Source organism: Gymnodraco acuticeps, unplaced genomic scaffold (genome assembly GCF_902827175.1).
Source record: "Gymnodraco acuticeps unplaced genomic scaffold, fGymAcu1.1, whole genome shotgun sequence".
Lineage (NCBI taxonomy): Eukaryota > Metazoa > Chordata > Actinopteri > Perciformes > Bathydraconidae > Gymnodraco > Gymnodraco acuticeps.
This window is the reverse complement of record NW_022990969.1, coordinates 1-15,454: the sequence shown is the minus strand read 5'-3', so window position 1 is coordinate 15,454 and position 15,454 is coordinate 1. Positions and strand designations below refer to the sequence as shown.

Genomic DNA, 15,454 nt, shown 5'->3' with positions numbered 1-15,454 from the left:
TGTCATCAGATGTGTGTGTGTGTGTGTGTGTGTGTGTGTGTGTGTGTGTGTGTGTTTAATGTTCTCCAGAGCTCTAATTGTCACATACAGAAGATCATTTTATTTACAGCATGAACTACAGACCCAAGGTGTGTGTTGTTCATAATCTGGATGTATCTTTGTATGAAGGTAACACACTCCTCTGACGTGTTAAATTGAACTTTGCTGCCAGAGGATGTTCTTCAATGTGTTTGGGTCGAGTGTGTTCCATGAAAACGTTGATGTTAATCTGTTTAATCAGATAGCTGAGTTGGCTTGTAGTCAACATCACATTACGGTGCGTCTGAATGGAAACATTAAGAAAAAGCATTGAATCGAGTCATGCAGAAACCCCCCGGAAATAAACATTTAGTGTGTAATTTATGGTTTTAGTGCATAAGAGAGATTCCCCTCGTCACTTTCCTTCCTCGCCTCGTTTATTATTTCCTCTAACGACTTGTTCTGCTTCTCTCCTTCTCCTCCGCGGCTGGTGAGCGAGCAGAACCCCCCCCCCCCCCCCGTTTTGATTATCTCTTTTTAAATGGTGGTGAAGTGTAACAAATGTGCCGTGGTGCATTCAAAGACACGGCCACTTGCACAGAAGTGTCTCTATAGAGGGGGGGGGGGGGGGTGTTCTCTGTGGGGGGTCTGCAGGTTCCCCTCGCTTCGTTTCCTGAACTCATTCAGCTGATTATCTGCCAGGAAAACTCACAATGAGTCGCTTTAACTCACGTTTACAGATCATGGGTTAATACCAGACGACACACATTCACTGCAGGACAACATGTGAGATACTAGACTGTTCTATATTACAGAAACACCCAGAGCTGAACATGCACTATAACTGCATCTAGTGATCATCGTCTGAACAAATTAAAGGTGGGGTAGGTAATTTTGAAGAAACCAGCTCGAGAACGCTAGAATTTGAAAATACACAGCCGGAGAAAATCTGCCACTTCCTCACAGAGCCCCTCCTCCAACACACACGAACGCGCACATGACCAATGAGGGCACGAGATAAGTTTGTGCCCCGATGGAAGGCTGACAGGCAGGTAGGCCATCCAGTTACTTTAGCCGGCTCAGATGATTGGTCGTGCTTTTTACAGCGCCACGGCTTCAAAGCACTTCAGATATTCATTGCTATCGGGATGTTCAGAGCATTCCATGGAATATAACAACAAGTGTATCTCGAGCCGGTTTCTCAAACTTACCTACCCCACCTTTAAGATGCATATTCAGTTACGGTCACAGCAACAAATATTGAACTTTTGTAAGTTTGGACCAGAGCTCTTATGGTATTTTTGCTCAAAAAATGGTTATAGTTATATACTCAAGTTCACATTTCCAGCAGGAGTTCAGTGGTTTATACAGACGACACACATTCACTGCAGGAGTTATAGGACAGGATTTATACATAATGTAAAGAAACATCCAGAGGTGATGTTTTGAGTTGCTAAACATGCACTATAACTGCATGCAGAGGTCATTTTCATCACAAATGAAGATGTCACGGTCACATAACTCAAAGAAAAGCAGCAAATCATGACATTTCTTAAGTTTAAACCAGAACTTTGATGGTATTTTTGCTTGAAATATAGCAATTATTTGAGCATCAAAACAGCTGCGTGATTAATACGTTATTTTACCTCCGAAATAGAGGAATGAGGAGGACTTGAGGTCGGGATAAAAGCCATAAATCCAGACATATTATGCTCAAATTTGGCAAAGAAAGTGAGTTTTTACAATTGTATATATATAGAAACACAATGAAAACATAAAACTTCATCACTGCAAAAGGCTTTTGGCATTAGTCATATATTTCCAGGCTCCACGGTTTTATTTATTATCAGGACTCTCCAGCTCAGATATATTGAAGTTTGTGAAGAAATGTGGTCATTATTTCTGCTGTGTGTGTGTGTGTGTGTGTGTGTGTGTGTGTGTGTGTGTGTGTGTGTGTGTGTGTGTGTGTGTGTGTGTGTGTGTGTGTGTGTGTGTGGTAATACCCCACTTTTTTTTTAAATACCAAAGGTTCAGGTATTTATTGCGTTTAGTTTTATATTGTTCTACAGTTGGACTACTATTACTGATCCAGTAATAAATAATACTTTGAAGAGGCCCTATTGTGGTTCATGGGGTGTTCCCTCTCCTTTAGTGTGACCTGAACATAGTGACATCACTATGGAACACCCGCGCTCCTATTGGCTAGCGCTCCAACACATTTACGTGACATTTTTTGAATTTACTGATTATAACCTCGTGCAGATTAAAGGTGCTGCTGGGTGTAAGAAAGCTAATTTTCTCAACTTGGTAATAGAGAACTCTCCCTGGTCCCGGCTTGAGCTTCAACCTCAGGATCCATGTATCTGTGATCCTCTCCAGAATGGAAGTAGTCATCACATACAGAGCATCAACTAGTTCCTGAACAGTGTCCTTCACATGCTGATATCAAGAGAGGGAGTTACACAGTCACAAGATGGAGGAGTAGAAAGCAGTATTCAATGTTTACTTCAGATTAGCTCCACGTCAGAAATGAGCATGCTTGATGTCTCTCTCCATAGAGGCTGAATCATCATGTTAATCACAGAGCAATCATCTGCTAATCACACATCCTGTCATGAACACAGCTACAGTTGGGATACCTGTGTTATCATGTTACTCTCACGTTGGAAGAGGACATTCAAGTTTTGTTTTTTTTCTTTCCCTTCAGACCTGATGAACAGCTCAGTGTGGTGGCAGGCGGGGGTCAGCGGGGGGTACGAGGCTCTGCTGCTGGACGAGGATCAGGGCTGGCTGCTGGTGGGGGGGAAAGACCACGTTTACCTGCTGAGAGCCGACAACCTGACGCTAAACACACACACGGTGAGGAACAGGAAGTGGAACAGCATCTCATCAACCAATCACAACAAGTTAAAGTTTACAAACGAGTCTGACTGCGGAGAAGCTGGTGCATGAGAGACGTTTAAAGCTCAATCAGGGAGGAATATTCAACTTTTGTAAAGGGTGCCATTTAGTATGAAGTTCTCCTTTCTTATCCCATTTTTGGTATAGATGATTCTTGTTTTTAAAATGTGTATTATTATATCAGTACGTGTCTTGTTATCTAGTACAGATTATCAAGGAAGTAGTTATAATGAGTACTTCTATTCTATATAGTTTTGTAAATACTGAGCAGTAAAGAAACTGTAGATGGATGTGAAGTATAATTGTATCTCTAATCCTGGCAAAGGTCCATCTTCTTCTTCTTCCTCTTCTTTAAGATAAGAAGTACTTTATTGATCCCAATTTAGGAAACGTTTGCCCATCGATATCAGGAATACTTTGCAGACTGAAACTCCACCTGGTTCGCTTACAATTGCATTTAAACCTCAAACACACCCAAAAAAGTATTTAAAGGGTTTTAGCTCATTTGAAACTGATGCACCAGTGCTTAAAATGGTGTGGCTTGTTTTAAGCTGTTTATTGCACTTATTGTTAGTTATTTTTGCATAAAAGTGTAAGCTAAATAACTATATTTGATGTAATGTGATGTATTTCCTCCGTCAGATCCACTGGCCGGCTGCTAGAGAACACCAGATACACTGCGTCATGGCGGGGAAGAATCCAGAGGTAAGAGTCCTTCAATTCGATTTAGAAAAGTAAAGAACAGTCGACAATAAACATATCTTATTATACTTTTACTAAAAACGTTTTAAAGTTTTCATCAACCGTCGTTGGTTCATTTCTCATTACATCCTAAAATGTGCGACTGTCCCTTTAAGACAGTGGTGTCAAACTCTATTTCCTCGCAGGCCATATTAAAGTTACACTCAAAGGGCCGGTTGTAACCTTAAGACTATATAAATATACATATATAAATACATTATATATATAAAATTATGTATTATATTACATTATTGGCTCTGCATTGGATTATTATCAGTTCTGGTAATGACTCCGTCTGAAAGCAGAAGTCTGGGGCAAATAATTGCAAACAAATATTCAACAATTACTCCAATTGTATTGTATATTATATTCTTTGTAAGCTCTTGCAGGGCCACGTTAAATGAGGTCGTGGGCCTTGAGTTTGACACCCCTGCTTTATTGTCTGTACAGTAATATATATCAGTGTATTTCTGTTGATATTGACGTGTTGTTGTTTGCAGACGGACTGTGCTAACTTCGTGCGGCTGCTGCAGCCCTTCAATAAAACTCATGTTTACGCCTGTGGGACCGGAGCCTTCCATCCTCAGTGCTCCTACCTCCATGTGGGACACGACACAGAGGTATACACACATTTATATACACATGTTATAAAGACACGCCCAGTCTCAAACCGCTGAGAAACCATTGGTGTGTCCTGGTATTGCATATTAGAAGATATCTGTTGTTCAGACAGGAGAGAGTTTCTTTGAGCATATTATGTATAAAAGACATCAAAAAGTGCATGTTGCATAATGGGAGACCTTTAAAGTCTGTTGTACAGCTCATAGAGTCCTGTAGTGAACCCTGACATGTTGAGTACCACAACGTTTGATAGTGTATGTATATAGTTGTGCTGATGCAGAAAGAGTGAATGGTGAAATCGTTCATTATGGCACTTATTTGCATTATAGAGTGCAAAGATTATCATACCAATACACCTGGCCATGCTGTTGTTCGCATATGTTTATTAGGACGTTTTACACATGATACACATAGAGACTGTTCTCAGTCCTTAGAGTCTCGGAGTCCCTCTCTGAAGAGCCTCATTGTGCTCTGACATACAGGAAGAAATCCATCAGGGAATTTTCAAGTTCAAGTGGAGTTTCCTCTCTGCCCTTCGTAATATCTGTCATTCTAAATGTGTGTGTGGTCTCTCTGTCCCCTCTCTCTCTCTCTCTCCCTCTCTCTCTCTATCTCTCTCTGTCCCCTCTCTCTCTCTCCCTCTCTCTCTCTCTGTCCCCCTCTCTCTCTCTCTCCCTCTCTATCTCTCCCCCTCTCTCTTTAGGAGCCGTTGTTCGAGTTGTCTGATACGATGGAGTCGGGCAGAGGAAAATGTCCCTTCAGTCCCAGAGAGCCGTTTACTGCTCGCCTGACGGGTACACACACACACACACACACACACACACACACACACACACACACACACACACACACACACACACACACACACACACACACACACACACACACACACACACACACACACACACACACACACACACACACACACACACACACACACACACACACACACACACACACACACACACACACACACACACACACACACACACACACACACAGTCTCTCCTCTGTCTGTTTGCCGGTGGTCCGCTTCAGTTATTCCACTTATTTCACATTTTGCTGTCTCACGGACATAAAACACATCAACAGAGTTCGGATCCATTTCACACATAAACCATTTGAGTCGTTAAACTGAGTTCCTCTACATCTGATAGCTGTGTGTTGGCAGCAAGAGGAGCCAAACTTTTACAGCAAATTATGTTTTTTATTGCAGAATGACATAATACATGTTTGTATGTGTTGTTCCTTGCTAACAGAGGCAAGCATTTTCATAACTTAGCTTATAAATATGTACAGTTTGACTCTGGAGCATTACCAGGAAAAGAACATTGTTGTTACGTCTCTCTCTAGGGGTAGAGAGAAACAACATACACCAGTGTAGAATTGGTATAATTATAGGTATTTATTTATATATAATAGTGGTTACAAAATAATAAAGGCATACAGCCTGGCACAAACAAAGTGCCAAATACTGATTGTTTAACAATCAACTAAAAGAGGACTCCAAAAGGGAGTTTTACAGATTATACAGAGTAATAATTAGTACACAAAAGGGAAACAAAAACCTCACCTTAAACGTGGTACATTTAACTGAAAAGGGCTGTACAAAAACACAGCTGCTGCTAATCGACAGGCGCTAACCGCTAAGCTACCTTGGATCCTATTTACACTATCATACTACAGTACCTAACTAAACACAGAAACACTAGTTCAACACGCTGCTAAACAATAGCCTATAGCTTTAACACAGAGAAGTCACTAAATCATCAAACAAACGAGTAAGTACAGCAAGAGGCTAGAGGCGTCTGTCCCACATCACAGAGCCTCCAGAGTGATCGTTGTCCCCAGGCTTTGTAGTCATCTCCAGCCGGTGTGCGCCGGCTGTGCGCTGCGATTGGAGTGCGTCGGGCCCGGCGTGCTCCAATCACAATCTTCAGGGGCGGACCAGAGGATGGGCAGCCAATGACGTCAGGGCTACCGCACAGCTCATTTACATGTCACCCACACACCGCTGAAAACACTCCCAGACAGATTACTGAGCAGATAGAAGGCGGAGACCGTAACAATTGTGAAATAACAATAAGAAGATAATTGTTCTGTTAATCAAAGTCAAAGTCAACTTTATTGTCAATCTTTCAGTTTGTGTGTACAGCCAGAGATCGAAATACCGTTTCCCACCATCCAGAATACAAAAATACAAATATATACAAATATGTTTGTAAATATGTATATATACACAATCAAAGACACATTTATACATATGCACACAGTAAGCCATAAATAAAAACACAACAATCAATATATACAAAATAACAGTCACTTCAATATCTTGAGAATGTGCGTTAGTCCATAGTCAGAGTAAAAAGTGTCTGGATTTGAGTGTCAAAATAAAGAGGGCTTACTAGTCAATTTACAAAATAACCTTAAGACAAACTAAGAAGAACTTTCATATAAAATAAAGTGATTAAAGAGAGAGACACGTCACACACTAACAAAACACGGCACGTAACAACGTTTTGTAACATTATCGCATGAATCAGCGCGATTATCAGTAGCTATAATGCATTTCAGCCTTTTCATTTTTCACAGTTGAACAAATGAGATTATTCTGGTGAATACTAAACAAACATTTGCTAACAATGCTATTTACACCCGGGTGTCCGTAGCTAACAATGCTATTTACACCCGGGTGTCCGTAGCTAACAATGCTTTTTACACCCAGGTGTCTGTAGGTAGACCTAACAATGCTATTTACACCCGGGTGTCCGTAGCTAACAATGCTATTTACACCCGGTGTCCGTAGTTTACAATGCTATTTACACCCGGTGTCCGTAGCTAACAATGCTATTTACACCCGGGTGTCCGGCGCTAACAATGCTATTTACACCCGATGTCCGTAGTTTACAATGCTATTTACACCCGGTGTCCGTAGCTAACAGTGCTATTTCAATTTACACCCGGTGTCCGTAGCTAACAGTGCTATTTACACCCGGTGTCCGTAGCTAACAATGCTATTTACACCCGGGTGTCAGTAGCTAACAATGCAATTTACACCCGGTGTCTGTAGCTAACAATGCTATTTACACCGGTGTCCGTAGCTAAATTGAACAAATGGAGGATTATTCCGGTGAATACTAAACAAACATTTGTTCCACTTAGTTCCACTTAGTTCCAAGTCCTAAACATGTTAGATTACACTGTCCAACTCACACTCAGAACATCATCTGAATGTTGGTTTGCTCTCTTGCCTCTCAGGGCCTACATTGGTCAGTAAAGGAATCTAACTAAAGCTCTGTTTCAAAATGCAGATTATGTTTTCTCAAGGGATACCATTTGTCTCTTTTAGTCTGTGTTTTATTTCTTTATCTCCTCATTATTTCTCCTGCTCTCCCCCCCTCCCCAGACGGTGAGCTCTATGCAGGAACTTCGGTGGATTTTATGGGAGCGAACGCTGCGTTTGTCCGTTCCTCAGTGCAGGAAAACACTCAGAACTACATCAGCTCACAGGCCTTTGATCACAACTGGCTCAACGGTGAGGAACACTTCTCTTATACACGTTATTTATATCAGCTAATCCAGTGGTTCCCAACCTTCTTCAGTCAGGCCCCCATTGTGTCTCTGATGAGAGAGTGAGTATCTCTAGTCTCTAGAGAGAGAGAGTATCTCTAGTCTCTAGAGAGAGAGAGAGTGAGTATCTCTAGTCTCTAGAGAGAGAGAGTATCTCTAGTCTCTAGAGAGAGTGAGTATCTCTAGTCTCTAGAGAGAGAGAGTATCTCTAGTCTCTAGAGAGAGTGAGAGTGAGTATCTCTAGTCTCTAGAGAGAGAGAGTATCTCTGGTCTCTAGAGAGAGAGAGTATCTCTAGTCTCTAGAGAGAGAGAGTATCTCTAGTCTCTAGAGAGAGAGAGTGAGTATCTCTAGTCTCTAGAGAGAGAGAGTATCTCTAGTCTCTAGAGAGAGTGAGTATCTCTAGTCTCTAGAGAGAGAGAGTATCTCTAGTCTCTAGAGAGAGAGAGAGTGAGTATCTCTAGTCTCTAGAGAGAGAGAGAGTGAGTATCTCTAGTCTCTAGAAGAGAGAGTATCTCTAATCTCTAGAGAGAGTGAGTATCTCTAGTCTCTAGAGAGAGTGAGTATCTCTAGTCTCTAGAGAGAGAGTGAGTCTCTCTAGTCTCTAGAGAGAGAGAGAGTATCTCTAGTCTCTAGAGAGAGAGAGAGTGAGTATCTCTAGTCTCTAGAGAGAGAGTGAGTGAGTATCTCTAGTCTCTAGAGAGAGAGAGTATCTCTAGTCTCTAGAGAGAGTGAGTATCTCTAGTCTCTAGAGAGAGAGAGAGTATCTCTAGTCTCTAGAGAGAGAGAGTATCTCTAGTCTCTAGAGAGAGAGAGAGTGAGTATCTCTAGTCTCTAGAGAGAGAGAGTATATCTAGTCTCTAGAGAGAGAGAGTATCTCTAGTCTCTAGTCAACCTTCCTAAATTCTCCCACACCACTCCGCTCCTCCGCTCCCTTCACTGGCTTCCGGTAACTGCTAGAATCCACTTCAAGACACTGGTACTTGCTTACCGTGCTGCGAATGGATCTGGCCCTTCCTACATCCAGGACATGGTTTAAACCGTACACCCCAGCGCGTGCACTACGCTCTGCATCAGCCAAACGACTCGTTGCGCCCATCGCTGCGAGGGGGACCCAAGTTCCCATCGGCGAAAACACGTGGGTTTGCTATCCTGGCTCTCAAGATGGTGGAATGAGCTCCCCATTGACATCAGGACGGCAGATAGCCTTGCACATCTTCCGGCGCAAAACTGAAAACTCATCTCTTTCGACTCCACTTCGAGCGTTAGAACGATTAACGAAGCACTTTATACTAATAAAGGACTGGATACCTAAAGCCAGTTGAGTAGCACTTGAAATGTTTGGCTCTATGAAACCTGATGTACTTTATGATGCTGTTTTCTTCAAGGTTGTGTCTTCCTGGTCGAATGTACTTATTGTAAGTCGCTTTGGACAAAAGCGTCAGCTAAATGCAATGTAATGTAATGTAATGTCTAGAGAGAGAGAGTATCTCTAGTCTCTAGAGAGAGTGAGTATCTCTAGTCTCTAGAGAGAGTGAGTATCTCTAGTCTCTAGAGAGAGAGTGAGTCTCTCTAGTCTCTAGAGAGAGAGTGAGTATCTCTAGTCTCTAGAGAGAGAGAGTATCTCTAGTCTCTAGAGAGAGAGAGAGTGAGTATCTCTAGTCTCTAGAGAGAGAGAGTATCTCTAGTCTCTAGAGAGAGTGAGTATCTCTAATCTCTAGAGAGAGAGAGTATCTCTAGTCTCTAGAGAGAGAGAGAGTGAGTATCTCTAGTCTCTAGAGAGAGAGAGTATCTCTGGTCTCTAGAGAGAGAGAGAGTATCTCTAGTCTCTAGAGAGAGAGAGAGTGAGTATCTCTAGTCTCTAGAGAGAGAGAGTATCTCTAGTCTCTAGAGAGAGTGAGTATCTCTAGTCTCTAGAGAGAGAGAGAGTGAGTATCTCTAGTCTCTAGAGAGAGAGAGAGTGAGTATCTCTAGTCTCTAGAGAGAGAGTGAGTGAGTATCTCTAGTCTCTAGAGAGAGAGTGAGTGAGTATCTCTAGTCTCTAGAGAGAGAGAGTATCTCTAGTCTATAGAGAGAGAGAGTATCTCTAGTCTCTAGAGAGAGTGAGTATCTCTAGTCTCTAGAGAGAGAGAGTATCTCTAGTCCTAGAGAGAGAGAGAGTGAGTATCTCTAGTCTCTAGAGAGAGAGAGTATATCTAGTCTCTAGAGAGAGAGAGATCTCTAGTCTCTAGAGAGAGTGAGTATCTCTAGTCTCTAGAGAGAGTGAGATCTCTAGCTATAGAGAGGAGTGAGTCTCTCTAGTCTCTAGAGAGAGAGAGTATCTCTAGTCTCTAGAGAGAGAGTGAGTATCTCTAGTCTCTAGAGAGTGAGTATCTCTAGTCTCTAGAGAAGAGTGAGTCTCTCTAGTCTCTAGAGAGAGAGAGAGTATCTCTAGTCTCTAGAGAGAGAGTGAGTCTCTCTAGTCTCTAGAGAGAGAGTGAGTATCTCTAGTCTCTAGAGAGAGAGTGAGTCTCTCTAGTCTCTAGAGAGAGAGTGAGTATCTCTAGTCTCTAGAGAGAGAGAGTATCTCTAGTCTCTAGAGAGAGAGAGAGTGAGTATCTCTAGTCTCTAGAGAGAGAGTAGCTCTAGTCTCTTCTCTAGAGAGAGTGAGTATCTCTAATCTCTAGAGAGAGAGAGAGTGAGTATCTCTAGTCTCTAGAGAGAGTGAGTATCTCTAATCTCTAGAGAGAGAGAGTATCTCTGGTCTCTAGAGAGAGAGAGTATCTCTAGTCTCTAGAGAGAGAGAGTATCTCTAGTCTCTAGAGAGAGAGAGAGTGAGTATCTCTAGTCTCTAGAGAGAGAGAGTATCTCTAGTCTCTAGAGAGAGTGAGTATCTCTAGTCTCTAGAGAGAGAGAGTATCTCTAGTCTCTAGAGAGAGAGAGAGTGAGTATCTCTAGTCTCTAGAGAGAGTGAGTATCTCTAGTCTCTAGAGAGAGTGAGTATCTCTAGTCTCTAGAGAGAGTGAGTATCTCTAGTCTCTAGAGAGAGAGTGAGTCTCTCTAGTCTCTAGAGAGAGAGAGTATCTCTAGTCTCTAGAGAGAGAGTGAGTATCTCTAGTCTCTAGAGAGAGTGAGTATCTCTAGTCTCTAGAGAGAGAGTGAGTCTCTCTAGTCTCTAGAGAGAGAGAGAGTATCTCTAGTCTCTAGAGAGAGAGTGAGTCTCTCTAGTCTCTAGAGAGTGAGTATCTCTAGTCTCTAGAGAGAGAGAGTATCTCTAGTCTCTAGAGAGAGAGAGTATCTCTAGTCTCTAGAGAGAGAGAGTATCTCTAGTCTCTAGTGAGAGAGAGTATCTCTAGTCTCTAGAGAGAGAGAGTATCTCTAGTCTCTAGAGAGAGAGAGTATCTCTAGTCTCTGAAGGAAGTGAGGTGTCCCTAGTCTCTGATGGAAGTGAGGTGTCCCTAGTCTCTCTAGTCTCTCTAGTCTCTGATGGAAGTGAGGTGTCTCTAGTCTCTCTAGTCTCCCTAGTCTCTGATGGAAGTGAGGTGTCTCTAGTCTCTCTAGTCTCCCTAGTCTCTGATGGAAGTGAGGTGTCCCTAGTCTTTCTAGTCTCTCTAGTCTCTCTAGTCTCTCTAGTCTCTGATGGAAGTGAGGTGTCCCTAGTCTCCCTAGTCTCTCTAGTCTCTGATGGAAGTGAGGTGTCTCTAGTCTTTCTAGTCTCTCTAGTCTCTGATGGAAGTGATGTGTCTCTAGTCTTTCTAGTCTCTCTAGTCTCTGATGGAAGTGATGGTGTCTCTAGTCTTTCTAGTCTCTCTAGTCTCCCTAGTCTCTGATGGAAGTGAGGTGTCTCCCTAGTCTCTCTAGTCTCTGATGGAAGTGAGGTGTCTCTAGTCTTTCTAGTCTCTCTCTGATGGAAGTGAGGTGTCTCCCTAGTCTCTGATGGAAGTGAGGTGTCTCTAGTCTTTCTAGTCTCTCTCTGATGGAAGTGAGGTGTCTCTAGTCTCTCTAGTCTCTCTAGTCTCTGATGGAAGTGAGGTGTCTCTAGTCTTTCTAGTCTCTCTCTGATGGAAGTGAGGTGTCTCTAGTCTCTCTAGTCTCCCTAGTCTCTGATGGAAGTGAGGTGTCTCCCTAGTCTCTGATGGAAGTGAGGTGTCTCTAGTCTTTCTAGTCTCTCTCTGATGGAAGTGAGGTGTCTCTAGTCTCTCTAGTCTTTCTAGTCTCTCTAGTCTCTGATGGAAGTGAGGTGTCTCTAGTATTTCTAGTCTCTCTAGTCTCTGATGGAAGTGAGGTGTCTCTAGTCTCTCTAGTCTCCCTAGTCTCTCTAGTCTCTCTAGTCTCTCTCTGATGGAAGTGAGGTGTCTCTAGTCTTTCTAGTCTCTGATGGAAGTGAGATGTCTCTAGTCTTTCTAGTCTCTCTAGTCTCTGATGGAAGTGAGGTCTCTCTAGTCTTTCTAGTCTCTCTAGTCTCTGATGGAAGTGAGGTGTCTCTAGTCTCTCTAGTCTCTCTAGTCTCTGATGGAAGTAAGGTGTCTCTAGTATTTCTAGTCTCTCTAGTCTCTGATGGAAGTGAGGTGTCTCTAGTCTCTCTAGTCTCTGATGGAAGTGAGGTGTCTCTAGTCTCTCTAGTCTCCCTAGTCTCTCTAGTCTCTCTAGTCTCTGATGGAAGTGAGGTGTCTCTAGTCTTTCTAGTCTCTCTAGTCTCTGATGGAAGTGCGGTGTCTCTAGTCTTTCTAGTCTCTCTAGTCTCTGATGGAAGTGAGGTGTCTCTAGTCTTTCTAGTCTCTCTAGTCTCTGATGGAAGTGAGGTGTCTCTAGTCTTTCTAGTCTCTCTAGTATCCCTAGTCTCTGATGGAAGTGAGGTGTCCCTAGTCTCTCTAGTCTCTCTAGTCTCTGATGGAAGTGAGGTGTCCTAGTCTCTCTAGTCTCTCTAGTCTCTGATGGAAGTGAGGTGTCCCTAGTCTCTCTAGTCTCTGATGGAAGTGAGGTGTCCCTAGTCTCTCTAGTCTCTCTAGTCTCTCTAGTCTCTGATGGAAGTGAGGTGTCTCTAGTCTCTCTAGTCTCCTAGTCTCTGATGGAAGTGAGGTGTCTCCCTAGTCTCTGATGGAAGTGGGTTCTCTAGTTTCTAGTCTCTCTGATGGAAGTGAGGTGTCTCTAGTCTCTCTAGTCTTTCTAGTCTCTCTAGTCTCTGATGGAAGTGAGGTGTCTCTAGTATTTCTAGTCTCTCTAGTCTCTGATGGAAGTGAGGTGTCTCTAGTCTCTCTAGTCTCCCTAGTCTCTCTAGTCTCTCTCTGATGGAAGTGAGGTGTCTCTAGTCTTTCTAGTCTCTGATGGAAGTGAGATGTCTCTAGTCTTTCTAGTCTCTCTAGTCTCTGATGGAAGTGAGGTCTCTAGTCTTTCTAGTCTCTCTAGTCTCTGATGGAAGGAGTGTCTCTAGTCTCTCTAGTCTCTCTAGTCTCTGATGGAAGTAAGGTGTCTCTAGTATTCTAGTCTCTCTAGTCTCTGATGGAAGTGCGGTGTGTCTCTAGTCTCTCTAGTCTCTGATGGAAGTGAGGGTCTATAGTCTCTCTAGTCTCCCTAGTCTCTCTAGTCTCTCTAGTCTCTGATGGAAGTGAGGTGTCTCTAGTCTTTCTAGTCTCTCTAGTCCCTCTGATGGAAGTGCGTGGTGTCTCTAGTCTTCTAGTCTCTCTAGTCTCTGATGGAAGTGAGGTGTCTTAGTCTTTCTAGTCTCTCTAGTCTCTGATGGAAGTGAGGTTGTCTCTAGTCTTTCTAGTCGCTAGTAGAGTCCCTAGTCTCTGATGGAAGTGAGGTGTCCCTAGTCTCTCTAGTCTCTCTAGTCTCTGATGGAAGTGAGGTGTCCCTAGTCTCTCTAGTCTCTCTAGTCTCTGATGGAAGTGAGGTGTCCCTAGTCTCTCTAGTCTCTGATGGAAGTGAGGTGTCCCTAGTCTCTCTAGTCTCTCTAGTCTCTCTAGTCTCTGATGGAAGTGAGGTGTCTTCATGTGAACCTTTCTCCTTCCTCTCAGAGCCGGAGTTCGTGGGCTCTTTCTCGATCCCCGACACTCACAGCCCGGACGATGATAAAGTTTACTTCTTCTTCAGAGAGCGAGCGGTGGAGGCGGGTCAGTGGGAGAAGAGGACGTACAGCCGCGTGGCCAGAGTCTGCAAGGTAACAGCCAGTTATATTCACTGTTGTTGATCTTTTGTTTTAGTTACTCTGCTTGTTTTTCTTTAGTTACATCAGTAATCAAAACGCTGTGGTAGCCTGTGTTCATAGTTATATAATCTTCATTATTTGTTAACACCACACACACTTGTAATTGGTTGTTACCGGTGATCATCACATGGGTGTGGTTAATGGTATTTAGGGCACCTGGTGTATGTGGAGGTTTGGTAGCAATGGGAATATAGCCCAAGCCCCCAGGAAGTGCGCCGGACTCAGAGGAACACATTTTGTGTCCAAACGGCAGTACTACAATTTCCGTATCAGTCGTGATAAGACTTTTTCCCATTGACTAACATTGGGAAAGACACGTCTGTAAATAAACTACCCAGTATGAACAATCTTATAGCCCTTAATAGAATCTATTAGGTCCTTAAAGTGTATAAATGCACTAAAAGCCGAATCTAGATTATTTTTCTCTCCATTCATTCTAGTGAGCCGAGAGAGTGGGAGCTTGGGGGGCGGGGCTTAAGGGGCGCATGCTCTGTGAGTGCACATACGGGTTCTTCTGCTCTGGCAGCCAGGCATGACGGGTAATCTGTGACGTTTCGCTCTCTCAAAAGTTGGCCATTTTGCCTTCATGTGCCCAATGAGCAGCTCTCGAAGGAATTAACGAGACCCGCCTCCCACGCTGTTATCCAGTTCTTATTATACATCCATGATATAGGCGCCACAAAACAGCATGTTGTGATGTTTACCTTACTAAAAAATCCAATACATAGAAAATAAATATTTAAATATAATTCGAAAAGAAAATGTTAAATTCAAATAATTAAATAAGAAATAAATATCCAAAGAATAAATATGAAAGAATAAATACATTTAAAAATCATATTAAATATACAAATGTAAAAATAATAAATAAAAACATAACAATCAGTGGCTCGAGTCTGCAAGGTAAGAATCAGAGACGGATATTAACTCTGATTTAGGTCTGAAAACAGAGAGGACGTTGAGAGGACAGACCTCTGGGACAGCAGCAGTCATGTCTCATTATGTCCAGCATGCATTTCAGGAGGTCCCTCTCCTCTGGGCCTCACTGTTATCTCCAAAAACACACACATTGTAGGACCCTCCTCCATGAGGCATGTTGTTGTAATCATTTGAATTGTTGGTTTATGTATTTTGCCTGTTTTTCTTAAGTTAAATAAGTTTTATTTTTAAAGTTGTAAGTAAGTTTGTAGAGGTACAGTAATTAACAGCTGGAAAGATCCTAAAAATCTGCAATGTGTAAAATAAATGTGAATGAAAGCATAACTCTTTTTGGTGCTTTCCTTCCCTTCCCTTCCCTCCCCCCCCCCCCTCCTCCTCTTCTTCTTCTTCTTCTTCTTCTTCTTCTTCTTCTTCTTCTTCTTCTCTTCTTCTTCTTCTTCTTCTTCTTCTTCTTCTTTTCTTCTTCTTCTTCTTCTTCT

General features: G+C 42.7%; 1 protein-coding gene across 1 annotated transcript in view; it reads left to right on the top strand.

Annotated features, from left to right (window-relative positions):
* si:dkey-49n23.1 (semaphorin-3D) overlaps positions 1-13,988 on the top strand; it is a gene marked incomplete at its 3' end in the record, with an annotated part of 45,373 nt that extends 31,385 nt beyond the window's left edge. The window contains 6 exon segments of the mRNA XM_034235517.1: positions 2,726-2,877; positions 3,562-3,624; positions 4,161-4,280; positions 4,985-5,075; positions 7,688-7,816; positions 13,846-13,988. Coding sequence (XP_034091408.1) covers positions 2,726-2,877; positions 3,562-3,624; positions 4,161-4,280; positions 4,985-5,075; positions 7,688-7,816; positions 13,846-13,988 — 698 coding nt within the window.
* Between the last annotated feature and the right edge of the window lie 1,466 nt (positions 13,989-15,454).